Genomic DNA, 20,879 nt, shown 5'->3' with positions numbered 1-20,879 from the left:
TGTGTGTGTGTGTGTGTGTGTGTAGCAGTGGGGAATATGACCAGGCTCAATGGGCAGCATCACTTAACAAGGCTTAATAACAAGGTGAAACACTGTCTCGCACACGCACAACATCACACACTATGGCGATACGTTCAAAATAAAAATGATGGAGGTATATTAGTGGGTTCTCATGTGGCACTTAACATTCATGAAATGAAAAAGCAGTTCAGGTTGTACAACAGCCTCAGCCAGCTGCCATTTCTTTTTATCGTCTTCTCTTGCCTCTGTTCCCTCAAACCCCGTATTTCACCTCTCTTTTTCTCCAGCTTCCCTTTGTATCCTGAAACCATTATAGCAACAACTCCTTTTTTAAACTACACTTTAAACTCTAAGCAGTGCCACAGATACACGTACATTGCCTCTCACATTATCATTTCCAGTGCAGCTCCTGTACTTGTAACGCATTTATGTCGGGACAAGACCTTCAGGATTCACCTCACAGCGTGTTTGATTCGGGAGTAAATCGGTCCATTTTGTCTGATTCCTGGTGTAATTAAGCACCAGACTAATATGAGCATCGATGTGAGCGGAGGATTCTTGAAGCTGTGTTTTTTTTAGGTTGAGGTTGAAAAGCATTTCCTGTTCCCTGGTGCCTCGCTAATCCCATTTAATCAAAAACCTTGTTGTGTTTGTTGTTTTACAGAGGACAAGTTCAGATTCTGGTCAGGGAAAGCAACTCTGTGTCACCTTAACATCAACAACATATTTCTATTACTTTGTTCTTCATGTTATATGTTCACTGTTGTTGTGGCTCGCTGTTTTATCTCAAAATCTAATAGGCATGCAAGCTTTATTACTTCTGTTTTGTTCTACTTTTGTTAACTTTTGCCCTTTATATGCTCTGCAACTGGATCCAATTTAATCAGCTCCGTGGTGCACAAGGACGGCGAGGGTGACTGAAAGAATAATTTAACAATTTTTACAGCACTTTCTTTTATTTTCATGCGCCTCCACTCAGCTTACAGTGTACAGTATAGTCAGTATGTTCCTCCCTTTTATATATCTTTTATATCTAATATTCTTTTAAAAAATCCTATCTGTGCCTTGTATGATTAGTGAGGTGTACAGTTTGTTGTATAGGCAGCCAACTGCAATACATGGCGCCAATATTACTCTTTTCATTAGAAATCAGATACTGGCAATCCAGTGTTGTTCATATCTGAATGTGATGGAGATTCATCCCCCACTACGGCTGGTGAATATGTCTTTTAATAATGTTTGTATATCAGATGGCTTTGTGCATTAGGTGTCCAGGCAAATAAATCCTTTGTGTGGTGTGTGTGACTGTTCTACATAAGCAAAGCCACTGGGAAAACTGCCTTACCTTGCCTAAAGGAACGGTTAACTGTAGAAAGATCTATATTTCTTTGTTCAGGAGGTGGTTGTTGTTTTGGAAACATTTGTTTCATGATTGTCCTGAAGGATAATTCTCGTTTAATCGAACTAGATATTCAACTCTCAGAATCTGGAAACATCTTATTTGAAGGACAAAACGGAGGTGAATGTAAAGTTATCCCTGTATAATTGTGTTTGTTTCTTTACATCACAGTTCACAGACAAATATCAGGTTCAGCTTTGACCTACACTACTCACTTTGGGTTTTACTGACAGATAAAGTGGTTTAGATACATTGTCACAGTTGTGAAAGCTTGTTAACAACCAATCTGCAACCTGAGTCCAAGACCATCAGTGCCCCAAAAAAACCCAGTGCCAACCTCTCCTCTGCAGAACGCCAAATCCTTAGACTTTTGCTATTAATATAGTATTGGTTGTAGTTATTAATAAGAGTTCCTCAATGATAGTATATTTTGAGTGAATCAGTGAATCAGCTATCCTTCCCTGTTTAGGGCGGTGCCCAGGGGATAACCTCAATATTAATCAAAGTTCATAGTTAGTTTCATATTAATGTTTTGTTAATTTCTTCTAATAATATATAACCTACGAATGTCCAACAATATTTTGATATAGTAAAACCAGATGTCAGGGAGGAGTCAGATACAGGTCATCCCTCAATTTTAACCAATTAAGTAGTTACACACACCTACATAAGCAGCACGCAGGTCGAGGGTCATTAGATCATTTTTACCTTGGGGCCCGCAGCAGTTGAACCCTGCCATGGCCACTGGAGTTTGTTGTAGTGATGTTGCTGTGTTACCAGAACTCTGGTATTACATTACATTGTCGTAATGACCAAAAGAAATGACGGCCACCATGAAAATTATGAAAATGAGACCCAAGTTGGAAAAAAATGGAATTATCTGTTAATGCTTTTGCTAATGATCAGGTGTCAGCAGCTTCCATCTTCAAATATTGGAAATGGTGCTCGACAAATCATGGTAACACTGTTAGACCTACATATATACGCATACATACTTTAATGCAGTTATATTAAGCTCCAGCACTCCAGCAGACGATGAATTTGTTACGTGCAGTAGGTGAACCTTGAAACAAGTTAATTAGAGCTCTAAATATGTACAGCCTGACTGTAATTACAGTCTGCACAGTGACAAATCAGCCTTTACTCCACTAATAAACCCATTAACTCTTTAGGATCCACTAACACACGCTGACTGGCTTTCAGATATACTCAGACCCTCTGACACCAAACAAAGCTAAAGAAATAATCAAGGATTTAAACTACGAACCTGCTCAGAACGTGCGCACACACACACACACACACACACACACACATCCGGCTCTCCAGGCGGACCTCACCTCCTACACACATTACTTTGGCAGTGATGGAACAACAGCATCTCTCCCAAGAGAGAGGACCAAAGCAAGGGAAGAAGTAGCGAGAGAGAGACAAGGAGGCGTGAGTCTCTCAGATTAAAACACTAAATATACCAAGATGTACAAGACATTTTGTTCTCCGTTTCTGTCTGTCTATAATGCCGTCCGCCCTCAATTCAACAAGCTTTATTGTCTCAAAGTTCAACAATACTGCCGCAGCAATAAAAGAAAAAGACCAGCGTTCTCCCTTAAGAGCTGGAGATGTAAATCTGTTAAGGCTCAGTTTACACACTCTTCAGACATTTCTAACCAAAATCCATGGTTTATATCATTGTGAGTAACAGGAGTGTGCTTGACTGACTGTCCACTGCACAGCCTTCCTTTTCTAAATTAGCATTTTTGTAAAAACAATTCTGTTTAAAAGTAATACGCATCAAAATGCATGGGGTGTCACCTTTAATAAAATCAAAATCAACGAGCGTGTGGGAGCAATTGTGTAAGACTGACTGTCACTGCCTAATCCTCAGGTTGTGGCAAGTTAATACACACAGGGAATTAAAGCTGAAATGGATTTCTGTTCTTGTCTTGTAACATTCATTCGTCTTTAGGTGATAAGTGAAAGAGGGGAGGAGGTGAGGTACAATGTCTTTCTCCAGTTTACATCTGTGTTTCTGCCTTAACTAATGATGACCACATATGCAATTTGTTTTAATTTGTCATGTCCTTTTTTTTTAATTGTTTCCTGGTCTTCTTTTTAGCCTCCATTTCTGAGGATCCAGTTATATCAGTGGCACAGCAAAATCCGCACAATATTGAGTTCAAGCTTGGTGGCATAGTGACTATACTCTGAGGGCGCATTAGGGCCAAGAAAAAATGTCTGAGAATAAAGTCAGAAATTTATGAAAAAAAAAAATTGGCTATTCTCTGAGAATAAAAAGGTAAATTTAAGAGAAAAACTTTTATGAGGAAAAAACCTTCAAATATTCTTTGGGTTTATAAAGTCATCAATTTGCAAGAAAAAAAACTCAGTAATTCAAATGAAGAAAAACTAAATTAAATTTAAAATAAAAACATATTTCTATGTTATTTTTTTTCAGTCAAGCACACAAAGGTAACTGTCCAAGCCATGCCATAAAAAAAAGCTTTTTTTCACAAAAGCTTGCTAACTTTTTTTTTTTTTTAGTTTTTCTTGTGGCATTTTTTCTATTCTGACAGAGACAGTGAGAGACACAGGAAAGTCAGGGAGAGAGAGAGAGAGAAGGGATGACATGCAGCAATGGGTCACGGTCGTACTCAACCCAGGACACGGTGGTCTGGACATGGCCTATGTGGTACGCGCTCTACCAGGTGAGCCACTGTGGCACCCACAGCTTGCTAACCTGTTCACCCCCCCCCCCCCCCCCCCCGGTATTTTCTTCTTCAACCCTTACATAATTTCATTCGATACAGAGTTTTATTGAAGAGGGGGAAAAAAAGCTCTAATGATCATGCTAATGTGACAGCAAACTTGTGGGCAAATGGGACAATGTGTTCACAGTTTAGACATACGTGAACAACTGACACCTGTGTCATAAACCATTTCCCCATGTGGAGCATTTTTTTTTTACCCCAACAGAGGGTGTTAAATAAAAGTGGAAGGTGCAACACAGTTAATAACCTATTAAAGCTTCCTCCAGTTTGAACTCTCCAGCTCTACATTCCCTCAAAAGTTAGCGCTGTCAAGACTGCTTGCTATTGATCAACAGCACTAATTTGCAAGTACAGGTTAAATCAAGATGAATTCCACTGAAATTAATTAGTTTTTTGCTACAGACTTTCACCGCTGAAGTCCGGTGGTTCACAACCACTTTCTTTCAGATATGCACCCAGAGTCATAGCAGATAAACTCAAGTGCTCCTTCATCGGCACCCCCTGTCATCTTCCAAATGTGTTTATTTTAATATTTTAAAACAGATTTTGTTGTTTTTTCCACATGTTTAATTACATAAAAGGTGATTTGTTTTCACACCACTGGACAATAAAAAATTACAGAAGATGGATGTTTCAACTATTTATTCATTAATGGGTCTGAACTTAACTGCCAGCTCACTGCTTTTATGTTTTTTAACCATTTATTCTAACAGTTAAGTTTTCACCAATTTGAATTACAATACATGGTGCTCAGGTGATCCAGCTGCCTGCGGGCACACACTATTTCTTTTTCTATCAAATCATAATTTCTATTATTTCCATTCTTTTATTCTCTAATTATCCAACTAGCTACAATACATTTCCCACATACCCCCTGGGATACAAGTTTGCATGGATTGCGCTTTGTCTCTTCTCCCGCACTAAATCCCTCTACTCTTCATCTCACCTACAGTAATAATGGCCACTTATTGAATTAATGCCCCCCTTAGGCAAAACACTTTATTTTTTTAATATTTTTTTTAAAACCTGGCATTAAGTCACATCAATTTGTTGAAATGAAATCAGTGGCGTCTGACTAAATGCTAAAACGTCATATATGGCAGATAAGCCAGAAAAGCCAAACATATAATTATTTGCTATTGCTGTTCCTCTAAAGACACAGTTAAAGGTAAATATAGTCTCCCTGAACTCTCCTTCTTCTGCCTCTACATCTGTTCTAACAAAGCTTTTGGACTTATACTCATTTCCTGTTCTGAGGACATTTACCTGCTGGTCCAAAAATGTTAAATCAATTAAATGCAAAGTAAAAATGATTTCCTTCATCTCATCTCAGTTACAGCTGTCCTCACACAGTGAAGAATTCAGAGTCCAGAGCCAGACTGGACGTATAATTGAGCTCCTACCTATGGCCATGAAGTCCTCGTGGTCCCAGGCCTGCAGCTGAGCCAAGGGGCCGCTGTACAGCAGCAGTCCGTCAGCCACGTCCGTGATGAACTCCAGCGACACATGACTCTCGAAACAAGGCATCATGGGAGGAAACCAGGCATAGCCGTTGCCATGGAAACTGTGCTTGTTCTGCTGGCACTCAGGCCCTTCGAACTGAGCTGAGCATTGGCACCTTGAGGAGAAGAGCAAACCAAGAGCCAAAATTACATGAGTTAGTGAATTAAATAAATAGATGACTTCGACTTTTATGTGCCTGTTATTGACAATTTGATTTTCTTGACTAGTTGGTTACTTTCTTACCTTCCGAAACTAGTTAGTGTAAAATACTCCTCTGATCCCAACCCCCCCCCCCTTTTTTTTGAACCACTTACTGTATTTTAGTCTTTCAACGTTTTTTTCTGCACATCTGTCTAAGTCTTGTTGTTTAGCCTCTCAGACACCCATCCCCTCCGACTATCTCTCAGTCTCTCTCACTCCGGCTGTTTTACTGATGCAGATGTTCTCATTAGTGGCAAAACCATGGGGAGAATCACTGCATCGCTAGAAAACTCCTCTCTCTGTATTCCCACACATCCACGCACTCATTTGTCCTATAACTTCCTGTCAAACTTTTACCTCTCACCTCCTCTCTTCAACAAAGTTTCACCCTTGGGTTCCTAAATGCAATATCTTTCCCTCTAATTCCTCCCTCTTTCAATCCTTTCTCACTTATTCTACCATCTTTCTTATATTGCAAATTTGATCTTTTTTCTCCATGTGACCCATTTATCTCAACCAACCATTCTTCTCATATTTGTCAGTGTATGTTCAGACTTTCAAAAAAAGTAACCAACAGGATGAAACTATATAAAGACATTTGTTTTGTACAACATGATGTGCGATCAATGCTTTCAAACTAACAAAACAAGCGGAGGCGGGATATTTCAATTTGAACAAAACTAAAAGAAAAACTTGTGTCATCCAGTGGAGAAAGCAAAAACAACAGTAAAACAAGAGCCCAGCTGATTGTACTGTCAGTAGAAAACATTAATATTTCTGCACAGATTTGTCGGAGTGCTGGGAACAGTAGAACTGACGACCCCAGGAGCAGGAACATGAGACTAGGAGGGTCCTTAAAGTGACAGTTCGGGTTATTGGACGTGGGGTTGTGCGAGGTACTTATCAATGGTCAGTGTTTCAGCCGCAGCAGATTCAGATTAGCACGCTCTCAGTTCGGAGAAGCAGCCGGGAACACCGGCACAGAAGCTGAATGATGAGCTGCTGTGGACAGGGCCATCAGCAAAAACGTATTTTAGCCACAAAAATGCCCAAATTAAAAGAAAAAAGTTTACGCTTTGGAATATTTTCACCACTTTATCTTGCCGTCAAACAGTCCTTTTCTTTAGAACTACAGTTTGTAAACCATTCAACTAGAGTATTCCTATGCACGCGCGCAACTACGGCACGCAATGTTTTACTCTGCAGATCAGCTGTTTGAGCCGGACAGAGCTAAGAGTAGGTGTGCTTTGAAAAAAATGTAGTTCCATCGCTCCATCAATGTAGTACATCGCTCAGCTTCTGTGCCAGTGCTCCCAGCTGCTTCTCCAAACTGAGAGCACACTGAACCGTATCTACTGCAGGTAACACACTGACTACAGATAACTACCTAACATAACCCCACATCAACTAACCTGAACTATCACTTTAAGAAGCCTAGAGGTACAAACTAGTTTTTATGTGTAATTTTAGAATATGTGCCATGAATAAATCAATATTGTTGTCTTAAGAAATAATTTGATATATTGTTTTTTGGTGCAAAACAATCTTGGAACCTCTCAGTATCCTTCCCCCCGTTACAAGCTTTTACCAGTGGGTTTGTACAAGGATGGAGCCTGAGCTCCGTCAAATCTGTTGGAGCATTTCTATTAAACTCTGTGAGATGTCATGATATATGTGATACACTAAGAAGTTGTTTTCACTCTCACTATTCACCACCATATTTTGTTATGTACTTTATTATTTAGACATGTTGTGTCCAGTATATAGAAACATCTCTGCACGCAATCATACCACTTCAACCACTGAGACATTCCATTTAACCAAAACTGAAAAGAGGCTGACCTCCAGAAAGAGAAAAAGTCCTCCAGTAACCATAGTAATTACTAAGAGGGAAAGAAGGTTTATTATTGTAACCATGACGACAAAGGTTCTTCTTAACCTAAGGAAAGCACTTAAATAACCCAAACCAAGATCTTTCTCTAAACCTAACAAGGCAGTATTTGTGCCTAAATGTAAACAAAACCGTGACTTTTCCACAGCCTCAACCACATGTTTATTGTTGTTACCATGACAACATGACATGGTCTGGTATGCTTCTACAGATCTACAAACAACCTATATGAGTTGAATGTATATGTATATGACTTGCTGATTGAAAGCTTCCTGTGATAATACATTTGGCAGATGGAAAAAAATGTTTTGCAACTCAAAAGAAACAAACGTCTCTCCATCCGAGAGACTTGATGGAGCTCAGGGTCTGCCCATTCCAAACCATTTGACTAGATAAACAGGGAATCTCTATTATAGCTTATCTGTCTGACGCAGAGAAGGTCATGTACAGTTACATCTTGACTTGTGTCACCAAGAGGGGATAATTAATGAGATTACTAAAAATGTGCACAGCCTGATTCGAAATTTGGAAACATGCTGCGCCTATTGTTCCTCCTAATGTGTGAGGGCTTCAAGTACATAATCCTAGGAACAGGTTATGGAAAAGGAAAAAGGCGAAACTCAACAGAGCTCAACAGGAAGTTGATGAGATGTCTCTGTGTGCGAGTGTCTCTGTCAACTAAAGCAGCACAATTTGTAGCTTTTACACTCTCTGTAATGTTTATGGACCAATCATTGAGATGTGGGAAAAAAAAAAAAAAGACTGACTCAGACTTTGTCCTCTGTGCTGATTAAGCCTGGTTGATAATTAGTGTGCACAAATTAGTGTGCATGAATTAGTTATTTTTGTGCACAAATTACTGAATTGAGGGTGCAAATAAATTGTGCACATGAATTATGAATTCCAGAGTAGAGATTATTCAATTGTGACCACAAATTCTCCACCATGACACCTCCCAGGCTCCACAGCATACAACACATACAGTTAGTACAGACAGATGAGAACTAATACCCTGATAACCAAATACAAATGCATGTGCTGTGCCCTAAACTAAAATGTATTCCTCTAATCTATTAATTAATCACTGTAATTGTAGAAAGCAGGAAAGAAGAAGCAAAACAAAAACATTCAGGTCCAGGATGTGGCTGACATTAATGTGACTGTTGTAGCGTACATACGTGGCCTGCCATCAGTCACAAGCCATTAAGGAAGTTCATTATAAGGACATGCAGAGTTACGGACCCACAATTGACACTTTGTGACTCTTCCCACCATCAAACTATCAGATTGATAGGAAACAGAGACAAAGGACCCCTCTTCCACAAACAGACCATGCTGTTAAGCATGTCCGAACGACACAGAACCAGACCAAAGGTCAAAGGGCCAGCTCCAGAGGATTAACCAATGGACACCAGACAACTGGAGAACAGTTATACAGAAAACAGTCATGATCAATTCAACCATAGTCACAAAGTTCGGAGAATTCCAGAAACCAGAAGAGAAAGAAAAGTCAGAGAAACCCAGATGACAAGAAGATGCGAGAAGCGAGAAACAATGCAGAAACTAGAAGCTGAGATCTTTGCTCAAAGCTCAGAGTCCCGGCTCAAAGCCCGGCTCTGTAGCCATGGAAACTCTTAGCTCTAAGCTGCTAGCCACAAACTCATGGCTCTTAGTCATTTTTGCACTTTTCGCGTCTTTTATTTTTCTTTGCCAGAAGCTCCAGGTAACGTCATTTTTGTCGACATGCGCGATCTTTTATTTTTATAAGCCAAGTCAAGACCAACTGAACCAAAGCAACAGAAGTGCCTCAGAGTAATTTTGTAACTTTTAATCATCAAGTTTTCTTTTTTGAAGATTTTGACAACTTTAGAGTCATCTGGTCAACGGCAGTCTCCTCTAAAGTTATCCAGCCAAAGTGAAGAACATTAGAGTTTATTTCGCATCAACCAGCAAGAGACACCAGCAGATAACATCTGCACGACCGCCTGCAGAGAAGCCGAGCAGAAATCAAGAGTGACCGAGACAGAAAGTCTCCTGGCAAACTCCACCAGAGCTGAACCGCTGAGACACCGGCAGAATCCGTCATCGTGATAACGGGACACGGCCTCCAGGAGAATCCACCCAGATCCCGCATCTCCAGGGTTACCATGGCAACCACAGCCACCTGGGTTCCAGCCGAGGGTCTCCAGCTACAGCGCAACTCACAGTAGGCCGGTCTTAACACTCTGCACTCTGGGTTGATGTCGAAATATAGCAATATTTAATCATCAAACCTGATTCGTAGACGTAGCATCATTAGCTGTATAGCCATAGTGTATAGCCATAACATATTCTCTCCCACCATTGCCAACTCATCACACTGCTCATTTCATTATTATGTTCATCTTTATGATTATTACACCTTGCATTTACTCTGTAGTTTAGTTAATAAACTCCTTTATTTACACCCAGTTGTTGTCCTGTTGTATTCTTTTGACGTAGAGACTGGAGATCCATTGAATCGAGAAGTCATGGCTTCCGATATGAGATTGATAAATTTGGCAATGAAGTAATTCATTGTTGTCCTCCTAGAGGACTGGTGCCCCATTTCAACGAGAGTAAATTCTAAAATATGGCGTTAACGCTACACTGTACATTATACTCCTGCATCTTTAATGAAGCCCAAAAGACATTACTGTACCGCATTCAAAAGAACTGAATGGAGCACAGTTTTCTAACCCTTCCATCTCTCATCATCTGTCATGGATGAGGATGTGAAATAAATAAAAAAATCAAGAAGCAGAAACGACCAAGAAAACTGTAAAATGCAGTCGATCAGCAACAGCAAAGACTTACAACTTCAAGACTCTAAACAAATCCCAGCATAATTTTCTCCTATTCATCTGAATCTCAATATCCCTCCTTTAGTTTTTCTCTTCCACCCTTCACAGTTTAGTAGCTCTATATGAATCTGATGAGAAAGCCATGCATTGTTGGAGCAAAATAAAAAAATTCCCCTCAGCCAATCCACCTGTTGTTGGCAATTATTGCATATACAAATTGCACACACAGCCTCCCTCCAGACTACACGCATGAACACGCGGCTCAGAGAAACAAGGTATTTCTCCAGGGCAATTCCTCCACTACTAATAAGTGAGTTTTTCATTGGTTTGTGTTATTCACACTTCAACTGCTTCTCAAGATATTCTGAATTTTAGCCCTGTGGAATCTGCAAAACCACACACAGTGATGTGTGCTTGCAAAATTGTGAGCATGCATACACACATACACACATCTCATTGGTGTTCTGTAGACAGCTCATTTCTCATCCAAACGTTCCTCTGTTCTGTTGCTCATTTTCCTTCCTTTGCTCTCATCCAGGATTGAGAAAAGACATACAGACACACACACACACACACACACAACACACACACACACACACACACAGAGTAGGAAATTATGCAATTTACGCATATTACATGTTGCTTGTGCAAATAAAGCAGGAACATGTCACTTCACTGCCTTGAGACACATGAGAAACCGACGAGCAGACAAACAAACATGCTACATACAAACAGTGCTAATGTAACATGAAAGCACAGGAGTAGAGGGTAAGTAGCAATTACATGAGAGAAGCTAAACATGTACTGTAAAGTAAAGTCAAGTAAAGTAAAGTAATGTACTTGTAAGTAAAGTAAACAGTTGTTAATTGTAACACTGGCTATGTAGCAATAGCAAAACATACAACTAGCTCCTTTAAGTTCTTAATATTATTTACATTCTTCACAAATGGTCACTAAACTAGCAGCGTTTGTAGGTGTGGAAAATCATTTATAAACATGAATTAAAACTCTTCTACATATATACAGTGAATTGCGTGTGTGTGTGTGCGTGTGTGTGCGTGACGAAGCAGATTAGACTTGTTGAATTTCTGAGTGTTAAAACCCTAACCTAAAATGTGAATGTTACTTAATTAATGTTATAGAAAAAAAAAAACCTTCAGAGGCTCTAAACCTTACCTCTGTTCACACAGACCGATAATTTATGTGGGTGTGCATAATTGTGTATGATTACAGGCATCAGGACAACATCCGCGCATGTATTTCCATTTTGGCAAAGTCATCCTAATTCTCTGAGCGCAAAACAATCTGAGACATAGTTTTAGTCACAATGGCCAAGCCCTTCAATCCTCTTAAGGCAGCTTTGTTTTGCTCATTCGCTGTCTGCTGGGAATTGCGTTTGTTAACGTCGGACCGGGAGCTGTAATCCCACCCCCAACCCACAGCCCCCTCATTCACCAAATCTCATTATTAATCCCAGTGCCTCGATTATCTACATGTTCTTCCTCCAATCTTGGGCCGTAATCTGTTTGTCTGTATTTGTGTGTGTTTGTATGTGTCGCAGTTGGGGTCATATCTGAAAGCCTCTGGCACAAAAAACTATCCTACAGCAATTCTATCTTGTATTAACTTTTATCTTATCTACATGTATTATTTCTTCTCCTTCCACTTCCCTTGTGCTCTTTCTTATTTTCTACTCTTCTCTGCTTCCATCTTCTCTTATCATTTCCTCCTTTCTCCCCCTACTCTGCACTCCTCTGGTCTCCTTTTACCTCTTTTACCCTTACTTTCTGTCTTTAGTTTTACCATTTCTTTCCCTTTTTCTCTCATTCTCTTCATCACTTTTCACTACCTATCTCTTTTTTTAATTTCCTTTACCTCTCTCCTCTCTTCCCCCTTCTATCCAGATTTTCCCCTTCCCTGGCATGCCGTGTCTCATCTCCCCTCCTTCACTGAACCTGGAGGATCACACAGCAGATGTTACAGAGCTCAGGTAGTGTCGTGTGACTGAAATTGTGACAATCATGCAGCATCTATGTCTCTGGGTTGACATCGTCGCCCGCTTTGCCTTGTTCTCTGCCTGTCATCTGTTTGGCTGATACTTCACAAAGAAACATTTTCAGCTCTTCCATTCTGGCCCACATTCGCTTTTCATGAAAGACATGCAGCACGATATTTTTGAGACAGCGGAAGCTGCGATTTGTCATTCCCGGATTTGAGTCATGTTCACTGTATTCAGCAGGACAAAATGAAACACCATTTTCACCTGTTTAACAAAGTCCCCCTCCCCCATCCCGCGCCATTAGGGTAGGCAGTAACAATATTGTGACCAATCAGTAAAAGTCATCTTTTATGTGTTTAAGTCTCCAAAACAGACGTTAGAAGCATCATCTACACTCAATCACAGTGCTCGTAAACTTGAAATAGAAGTTCTGCATCCAGATGTGCATGTATCCCACACTAGTGGTTTATAGTTTAGGCTCCACCTGTTAACTATCAAATAATCATATTAGCTTTTCTGCAAAGTAGAAGATTATATCAGTGGAGAAGAATGTCTGCAAGTCCACATCCAGGTACGAAGAGTTAAAGGTGTCATGACCTGTGAAACAATGCATGCATATTAATTAAAGGTCTTGCTAAGCCTACAGTGTAGACGCTGCCAGTGGTGGAAAGTAATTAAGTACATTTACTCAAGTGTTTTAAACCATCTAAAAATCCTCTGCTATGATAAATATCTTGTTGAACATGGTTCTCCCACATAAAAAATTAACAAAATGGAAAACTGGGGCTGAAAGTACATCTACGTTTCCTCACTGACATATTCTGGATCAGGCCTTGTGCCCCACCCACCAGGCAGATGACATGTTGACAGGTGAAAAAGCAAGTATCAAGATAGTTAGAGGAGGAAACATCAGACAGACTCAGCCACATGTTTGAGCCTCAGTCAGACCCAGGCTCAGATGAGGAGTCTGTTGTGACCAGAAATCAGCAATTATAAGGCATATGTAACTGGCAGCTGCTGACAGTGTTAGTGGTTGTGCTAATGTAAACTCTCGCTGCACTGACAAGTTTTCAGGTTTATTTCGCCTGCCCTCTTTCCCTGCAAGTTGACAGGATCGGTTCTTTACGTTTGTGATGTATGAATCCCTGACTGTCTGAATCTGTTTTTATGTTTTATGTCATTGGTTCACTGCAGTTCAAGTTGGAAACACTCAGTCATGGTGTTGATGATTATTTCACTTATGATATGTCTTGTATTATATTAAAAAAAACATCATATACTGTAGATGTTAACAAGGTTAAAAAGAATTTCATCAGAGGGGGTCTTTAAATTAGATTAAGTCAGTGGATTCCAACCTTTTTGGCTTAAGCCCCCTGCATAAATTTCAGTGTCTAGTTGAAACCCTTCATATTTCAGATGTCTATTATTAGCATTTCCACCAAAGAGCCATTTTCACCCTAAACATCTTAGACGGTTTCATTCATACAACTGCTTGATGCCACAAATGATACAATCATCTAATATTTCACAAAACTAAAAAAATAAGATTAGAGAAAAGTTCCAAAATTGAAAAAGGTTTGTGAATCAGAACTTTCCTTTTTCTTATTTCCTCTCCCATTAATCATTTTATGACCTTTCAGATTTATCGCGTGACCCTTTGGAGGGGCCCAAGCCCAGACTGTGAACCACTGCACTAAACTAGACACAAGTTAAGGTGAAGCAATTTTCTTCAAAGTCTCCGATAGGTGTTTATATGTTTAGAGGTCTGGTGACTGTGAGGGCCATAACATACTATTCACTATGTTTCAATACTCCCTTTAGAGACCTCTCACACCCTGTATGGAATCATCTGGATTAATTATGTCTCTCCACTTATTTATTCTTACTGTACATGTAAAGGCTAAACCTTTTAAATGAAATACTAATTCAGTGGATTTGGGAGAATCCCTGTTGGTTTTCCGTGAAAGCAGCTTATTACGACCTATAGTTAGATGACCTCTAGTAACTGTTGTAATTATGATGGGAGAAAAGGAGAAAGTTCTTGGTGACGATGTATATAGGGCTTCCAATATGAGACTGATAAATTTGGCAATGAAGTAATTCATTGTTGTCCTCATAGAGGACTGGTGCCCCATTTCAACGAGAGTAAATTCTAAAATATGGCTTAACGCTACATGGTCATCATTATAAAAAATTATTATAGAAATACAAATTCAGTGGATTATGAGGAGGACGAAACACATACTGTACAATTCTGATTTAGTAATGAAGTCTAAAGATATACGAATATAACCAGGGATAAAACAAAGAACAAAACTAAAACAATAAATGAAAACTATGATTGTGTTCTATAATACAGTGGTCTGGAGGGCATGTAAAGCAATCAAGATATCTGCTCCATCTGTGTTGTGCTCTAGACAATATAGGTGTCCCAATATGTAAATCAGTGCAACATTGTGGATAAGATTAACATGGAGAGAACGAAAGGAGAAAATGTCCATATCTGTAATAATTGTGTATTTGTGTGTGTGTGTGCGTGTGTGCGTTTGCATGCATGTGTGTAATCCAGGGATTATGTCTAACGTGGATCCAGCCAGTCATCCTGCTCTGGTCCAGCAGTGAGCCAGATTACACGCTGGCTCCAGCCAGCCAGACTCAAATCCTGCCCTTTTCACTCACTGCTTCTAATTAAATGAAGCTGGAGGGTAAAATTAACTGCTACAAGACACAGCAAGAAAGCTTAGTGGATATGTTTGCTATGAGACTTTATGTTCATCTGGTCTCACATATGTTCACAGGGAGTATTGTATGTGCATGTGCGGTTGCTGCCTCAGGATTAAAAAAGTATTTGAACATATTAAGTATAGAGCACCTGTAGCAACAGCTGCTATTACCTCTTATCTAGAGGTCTGATGTACTTTATATATGTATGTGCCTCACTGGTTCCCTCCATATGTAAGGCATGTACACATGGATGTAGACATTCCTCTAAGCATCATCACTTCAAAGCTGAAATCTCTCATTTCTTTCAGTCATAATCATAATTTTATGGCATCTGCATGGTCGAGTGTTGTTAGATGTTAAAGTCAAACCCGCGCTTGAGGGAAAAAAAATAACTAAATCAGCCACCAAATTGAAGATATGTGTACTTTATATTTAGTTTCATCAGAGAACACCATGTCTGTGAGACAAAGAAAGCCCTTGTAGGGGCAGTCACAGCGTCAATTAGGCTTTTCTTGTGTTCTAGCAGACTTGTGAAATGTCATCAGCCACAGCCTGAGTACTGTTCGAAGCCAAATCCGCATCCAGTCAAGTACAGATCAAATACCTCCAAGTGTTCTCGCTCCGCCCGTTTTATCGAGGATACTTTGGGAGCTGACTCGAGTGGACTGGCTCTGTTGTTTGTAGCGTTTTGATATATGATATAATTTCTTCTGGAAGATGAAATTTGGTCTCAGAGTTAAAATATAATATTTTGTTGCTGCACTTTTTGTCTGAGAAGATAAAGTGGAATACATAATAAATACAAAACAGTGCCGCCTCTGCGGGATTTGAGATTCTTATATGTACAGATATATCACAACATTTCAATAAAAATAAATAAACAAAAATGAACAGAGGCAATGCTGTCCATATTAAATCCCCTTCCTACTCAGATTTTTTTCTTTTTTTAAACTCACAAATTGAAAATGCGCATTAAAACAGATGGATGGAACCCCACCTTTAGGTGATCCCCTGCCTTTCACTCTAGTGTCACCAGCAGGTTGAGATTTTTCTTTGTACACTGAGATTAAACTCAAACGACTTTTTCGATGCTCTGACTTTGTGTCTTACAGAAAGAACAGTTTCACATTTGGGAGACGGTCCTAACGAGTTTGGTGATCCACGGACTTTTCCCCTATCCCCACCATAAGAGCAGCATTTGTGGCTTTGAGTGAAATGTCTTGACAATGTTTGGAGGAGTTTTAAGGAAATTTAGTAAGACATTCATGTGCCCTTCAGGATAAACTGAAATCACTTCTATGATCCATTAAAGTCCAACTGAAATTGAGTTTTGTGCAGTTTAAAACATTATCTATGTGTTTTTTTAAGATGTATTCTTGATAGTTTTGTCTTATAAAATGGAAGAAAAAAAAAAGGTCTGGGGAAATATGGGAAAGGCTCCTTTTCCTCTCTGCGAGCTGAAGGGGGAAGTCAGCGTCTGTGTTTGACTGACAGGTGTTCACCACAGGGAACGAGAGACAAAGTAAACAAGCGTGAACTGTAGCTGTGGGTCATGGGCAGACAGTGAGTTGATAGCAGTGATGAGGAAGGACAACAACAGTGTCCAGACATTTCAAGATATGTTTACGGTACATGTTTGATGTGCTGCAGCTGAGCAGCTAATTAGCTATCGAGCCTGCATACCGAGGACACCACTGCACTGTTTGCTAGGCAACTCTTTCAATAATCATTAAAATTATTGAAGAAAAATCACTTACACTTCCCTTTATAAATTACAGTGTGGAAGTTTGTGGGTCGACATTTAAAACAAGGATAAATTCAAGTCTTACTACAGAAATCGAGCCTGACAAATTATTAATAAGGCTGGTTACTATGACCACACCAATCTATCATTTCTAAATTCCAATGCTATGAAATATAAAGACTCAGTCTATGATGAGATGATGCAAATATACTAAAGTGCTAAATGTGATCTGAGACGTATTTACAAGTTTACTGTACAAAAAGATAAAAAAAAAAAAAAAAGGAGGAGGTTTTTTTTTTTGTTGGGATTAAATTATGGAACAATGCTAATATAAATTTAAAAATGCTTCATTTTCTTTGGGTTTTCAAAAGAATGGTTTACAGAGCTTACAGGTGTGAACTATTTCTTTTTTGGTCGGTAGCTTCAGTTGATAAGAATGTAGGCGGACATATATAAGCATTTCTCTCCTGCAGGAGTCTGTTCAGTCATTACTTAATACATAGACCGCTGGCTTTGTTCTTACAGTCTATAAGGGTTATATTTGCTGCATTATACTTATACTGCAAGCAGAGTTGGATAAGAAGGAGACTTTAGCAAGAAAGTCAAAGTGGGTTGTTGTTCAGAGTCTGCTCTCTGACGTGAAAGTCTTTTCAAATTAAAGGCTTAATCTATGTAGATGATACTGGAACAGTATTCTGCCATCATTAAAACAAAAAAAAAATATAAAAAATATTAATTTCTCTCCAACAGTTTTTTTCTCAAAGCAGAACCTTTTTGTCTGAAGGCAGATAACTTATTTAAAGATGATGATACTTCTACACAGCAAATATTCAAACTAAAAGCATAATGTGTGGCTAGTAATCCAGATGAATTTACTTCATTAGCGAAACTCACTTGCCTTTAGTCTGGTTTTCTGGAAACTTGTCCCGCTATAAGTCACATGAAACGGGGGCATTGTGTGGTGTAGTGGTCTCATGTCGTTCCCCTTCTCTCTGCCTCCCCGTTTCCAGTCTCTCTCTACTATACTATCCAATAAAGGCATAAAAAGCCCCAAAAAATATACTTAAAAAAAAAAAAAGGTAAAACAAAATGAAACTGTGGCTAATGAAACATCAAGTTGGACTCATTTTCTTTACCTATAACCACCATAGAGATAAACGCTGTACAGAAAAATATTTCAACTTTATTCTCGTACCATTGCAAGTGTGAGAATTGACTCCTAATTTCATCATAACATTCAAATTCTGCATGGAGTTACAGTTGAGACAGTGATAAAAGCTTGGTGTTTCGTTTAATTGGTTGCAAAGAGCCCTTCATTTCCACCATTAAAGATCTGAGCCTGAGGATACACAAAGCATCAGGCTGAATTACACAAAGTTAAACAGGGTCACCATGTCTCCTCTACCACTAGAAGCACCAAAGAGCTTATTTCGTCATCATGTTTGCAGTTAAAAGGATTTGTTGAAACACTCTCACCCCACTTTTGGCCTTGTACACAGAGTGAGCTATGCTAATGAAGACACTCAGTTCACTTGTTTGCCAGAGATGCGAAACAAGAACTGGCAGCATGTGACAGCTAACATGCTAGATTTTTCATCTAATACGAGGTTGTGAAAGATTTGATTCTATTTATAACGCAACTGAGGCAAACAAGAGCTGTGTTTCAAGTTAGGCTCCACCAAGAATATTCTGAAAATCTCATTTTTCATCCGCATGTCAGACTCTGTAACACTGGAGAGGCCAGGCAGTTAAACCCTGTCAGGGAACTGCAGCACTGATGTCTGCACCCACTGAGGCCTTGTGAAATATTATGAACCCAAATGCTGCAAAATCAGAGCCTGGTCCCCTGCCAGTTAATGTTACACTGAAGCATGTACTTATAGTGTGAGGAATATACTTTGGTTTTATAATGAACGGTTGTAAGAAGGAATGCAATTTCTTTCAATTGAAGCAGCCCCAGTGGAAAGTAGGAAAGCCAGTGTTTAATGTTCCTTCAAAGCTCTTTTGATTGCCTAGAAGCTCACCTTTACCAAACTGTCCTGTCTGTGTGTGTGTGTGTGTGTGTGTGTGTGTGTGTGTGTGTGTGTGTGTGTGTGTGTGTGTGTGTGTGTGTGTTTCTGTGGTTTCTATCCTCACAACTTCAAAGGGCTGTTTAATGGTTTGAGGTTCAGGTTAGAATCAGGTTTAGGTTTGGGTAAGGCATTTATTTGTGATAATTAAGGATCTATGGAATGCATTGTATCAACGTCTTCCCAATTACAGAAAGACCACGTGTGTTAGAGTGACCATTGCATTCTTCTTCACTTCCCTGGCCACAGCCCTTCTTGCCCAGTAACTCAGTTTGGCCAGACGGTCATCTGTAGGAAGGGCCCTGGTGGTTGCAAACTTCCATTTCACAATTCTACACAGAACAGCAGCTAAAATATGTCCAATTCAATTCAATTGGTACGCAGAAATCTGCAGCAGTGCCTCACATTCACGCTCTGATGACAATATTTATATCACGCAGACCCTAGCGGACCCTCACATGCATGGATGCATAAAGTATAACATTGGCTTAACTCTATGGACACCACAGGGCTGTGGCGGGCTACTACAGTATCTGAACCAGAGAGCAAGAAGCAAGAAACCTGCTGCGCAGGCAAAACAGTAGGAAGGCTGCAGGCCCTGATCTGGTATCATCTGCTACCATGAAACATAGTGCATATGAACTTTTAACTGGTCCCTGGCACAGTGATTGTGCGCCTAAGAAAGCCAACCCAAGCTGTCTGAATGACTACAGACCTCTTCCTTTGACATCTGTTATCGTGGAAATCTTTGAACGCCTGGTATGTAACATCTCTCCGTTGTTGTCCAAGAACCTTTCAGTTTGTATATAGAGTAAACAGGTCTGCTGATGATGCAGTTTCATTGTGCCTTCACTCTTTTTGCCTCTGGAACCTATGCAAGTGTTCTGCTTGTCGAGTACAGTTGAGCCTTTAACACTGTTCTGCCATCCAGGCTGCATGAAAAAGTCTTTCTGATGGGAGTTGACGAGTCTCTGTGTCAATGGGTCCTTAACTTTTTGTTGGAGAGGACGCAGGTGGTCGAACAAATTCTCTAAACCCTCAAGCATTAGCAAACCCCATAGGGGGTGTGTACTGTTCCCACTCCTGCGCTCATTGTGCACAAATGACTGCATTTCCCATTCGCAGCCTGTTAGGATGTTTCAGTTCGCTGATGGCACCACGGTAATGGGTTTGATCTCTAATAGGTTTGAAAATAACGCATGCAAATAATGCATGGTGTAATGCAAACAACCTCTGGATGACTTATCGTTGGTCATCAATAACACTGAAATTCAACAAGTGGTCAGCTAGAAATTCCTGTGAGTGTCAATTTCATCCACCTTGAAATGGAGGGAAAACACAACTACTACTCTCAAGAAAGCACACCAGAGACCTCTCTTTTAAAGACAACTGAAAAAACTGTGGTATATACAGGAATGGCATAGTGCAGCTGCATAGAGCAGCAGTGGAGAGCTTTGTGGTTTCCTGAGGACAGGAGACAGCTGGACAAAACTGATGCATACAGAATTATTGGATACAATCTCAAAAAAGAAGAGCCTTAAAGTTCAAAAGTACTCCTCTCAGCCTTCTAACAACCTTTTCATTTTCCCTTCCCTCCCACAGAGGACTAAGAAGCATTAAGACAGGAACATCCAGGTTCCAGAACAGCACATATCCCGAAGCTGTCAACCTCCTCATCACACTAGACTTAGCACTGCAGGCCACTCAGCAGGTTTAAGAACTTCATTAGTGGGTCGTTGAT

At 39.8% G+C, this 20,879-nt stretch overlaps 1 protein-coding gene across 2 annotated transcripts in view; it reads right to left on the bottom strand.

Annotated features, from left to right (window-relative positions):
- Positions 1–20,879, bottom strand: part of si:ch211-186j3.6 (neural-cadherin) — a 308,958-nt gene that overhangs the window by 84,493 nt on the left and 203,586 nt on the right. For both annotated transcript variants that reach the window (XM_056399571.1, XM_056399635.1), the window contains one exon: positions 5,589–5,803. In XM_056399571.1, coding sequence (XP_056255546.1) covers positions 5,589–5,803 — 215 coding nt within the window. The remainder of the gene's footprint in view (positions 1–5,588; positions 5,804–20,879) is intronic.

Source organism: Seriola aureovittata, chromosome 1, assembly GCF_021018895.1.
Source record: "Seriola aureovittata isolate HTS-2021-v1 ecotype China chromosome 1, ASM2101889v1, whole genome shotgun sequence".
NCBI classification, from domain to species: Eukaryota; Metazoa; Chordata; class Actinopteri; order Carangiformes; family Carangidae; genus Seriola; species Seriola aureovittata.
This window is presented reverse-complemented; position numbering and strand designations above follow the sequence as displayed.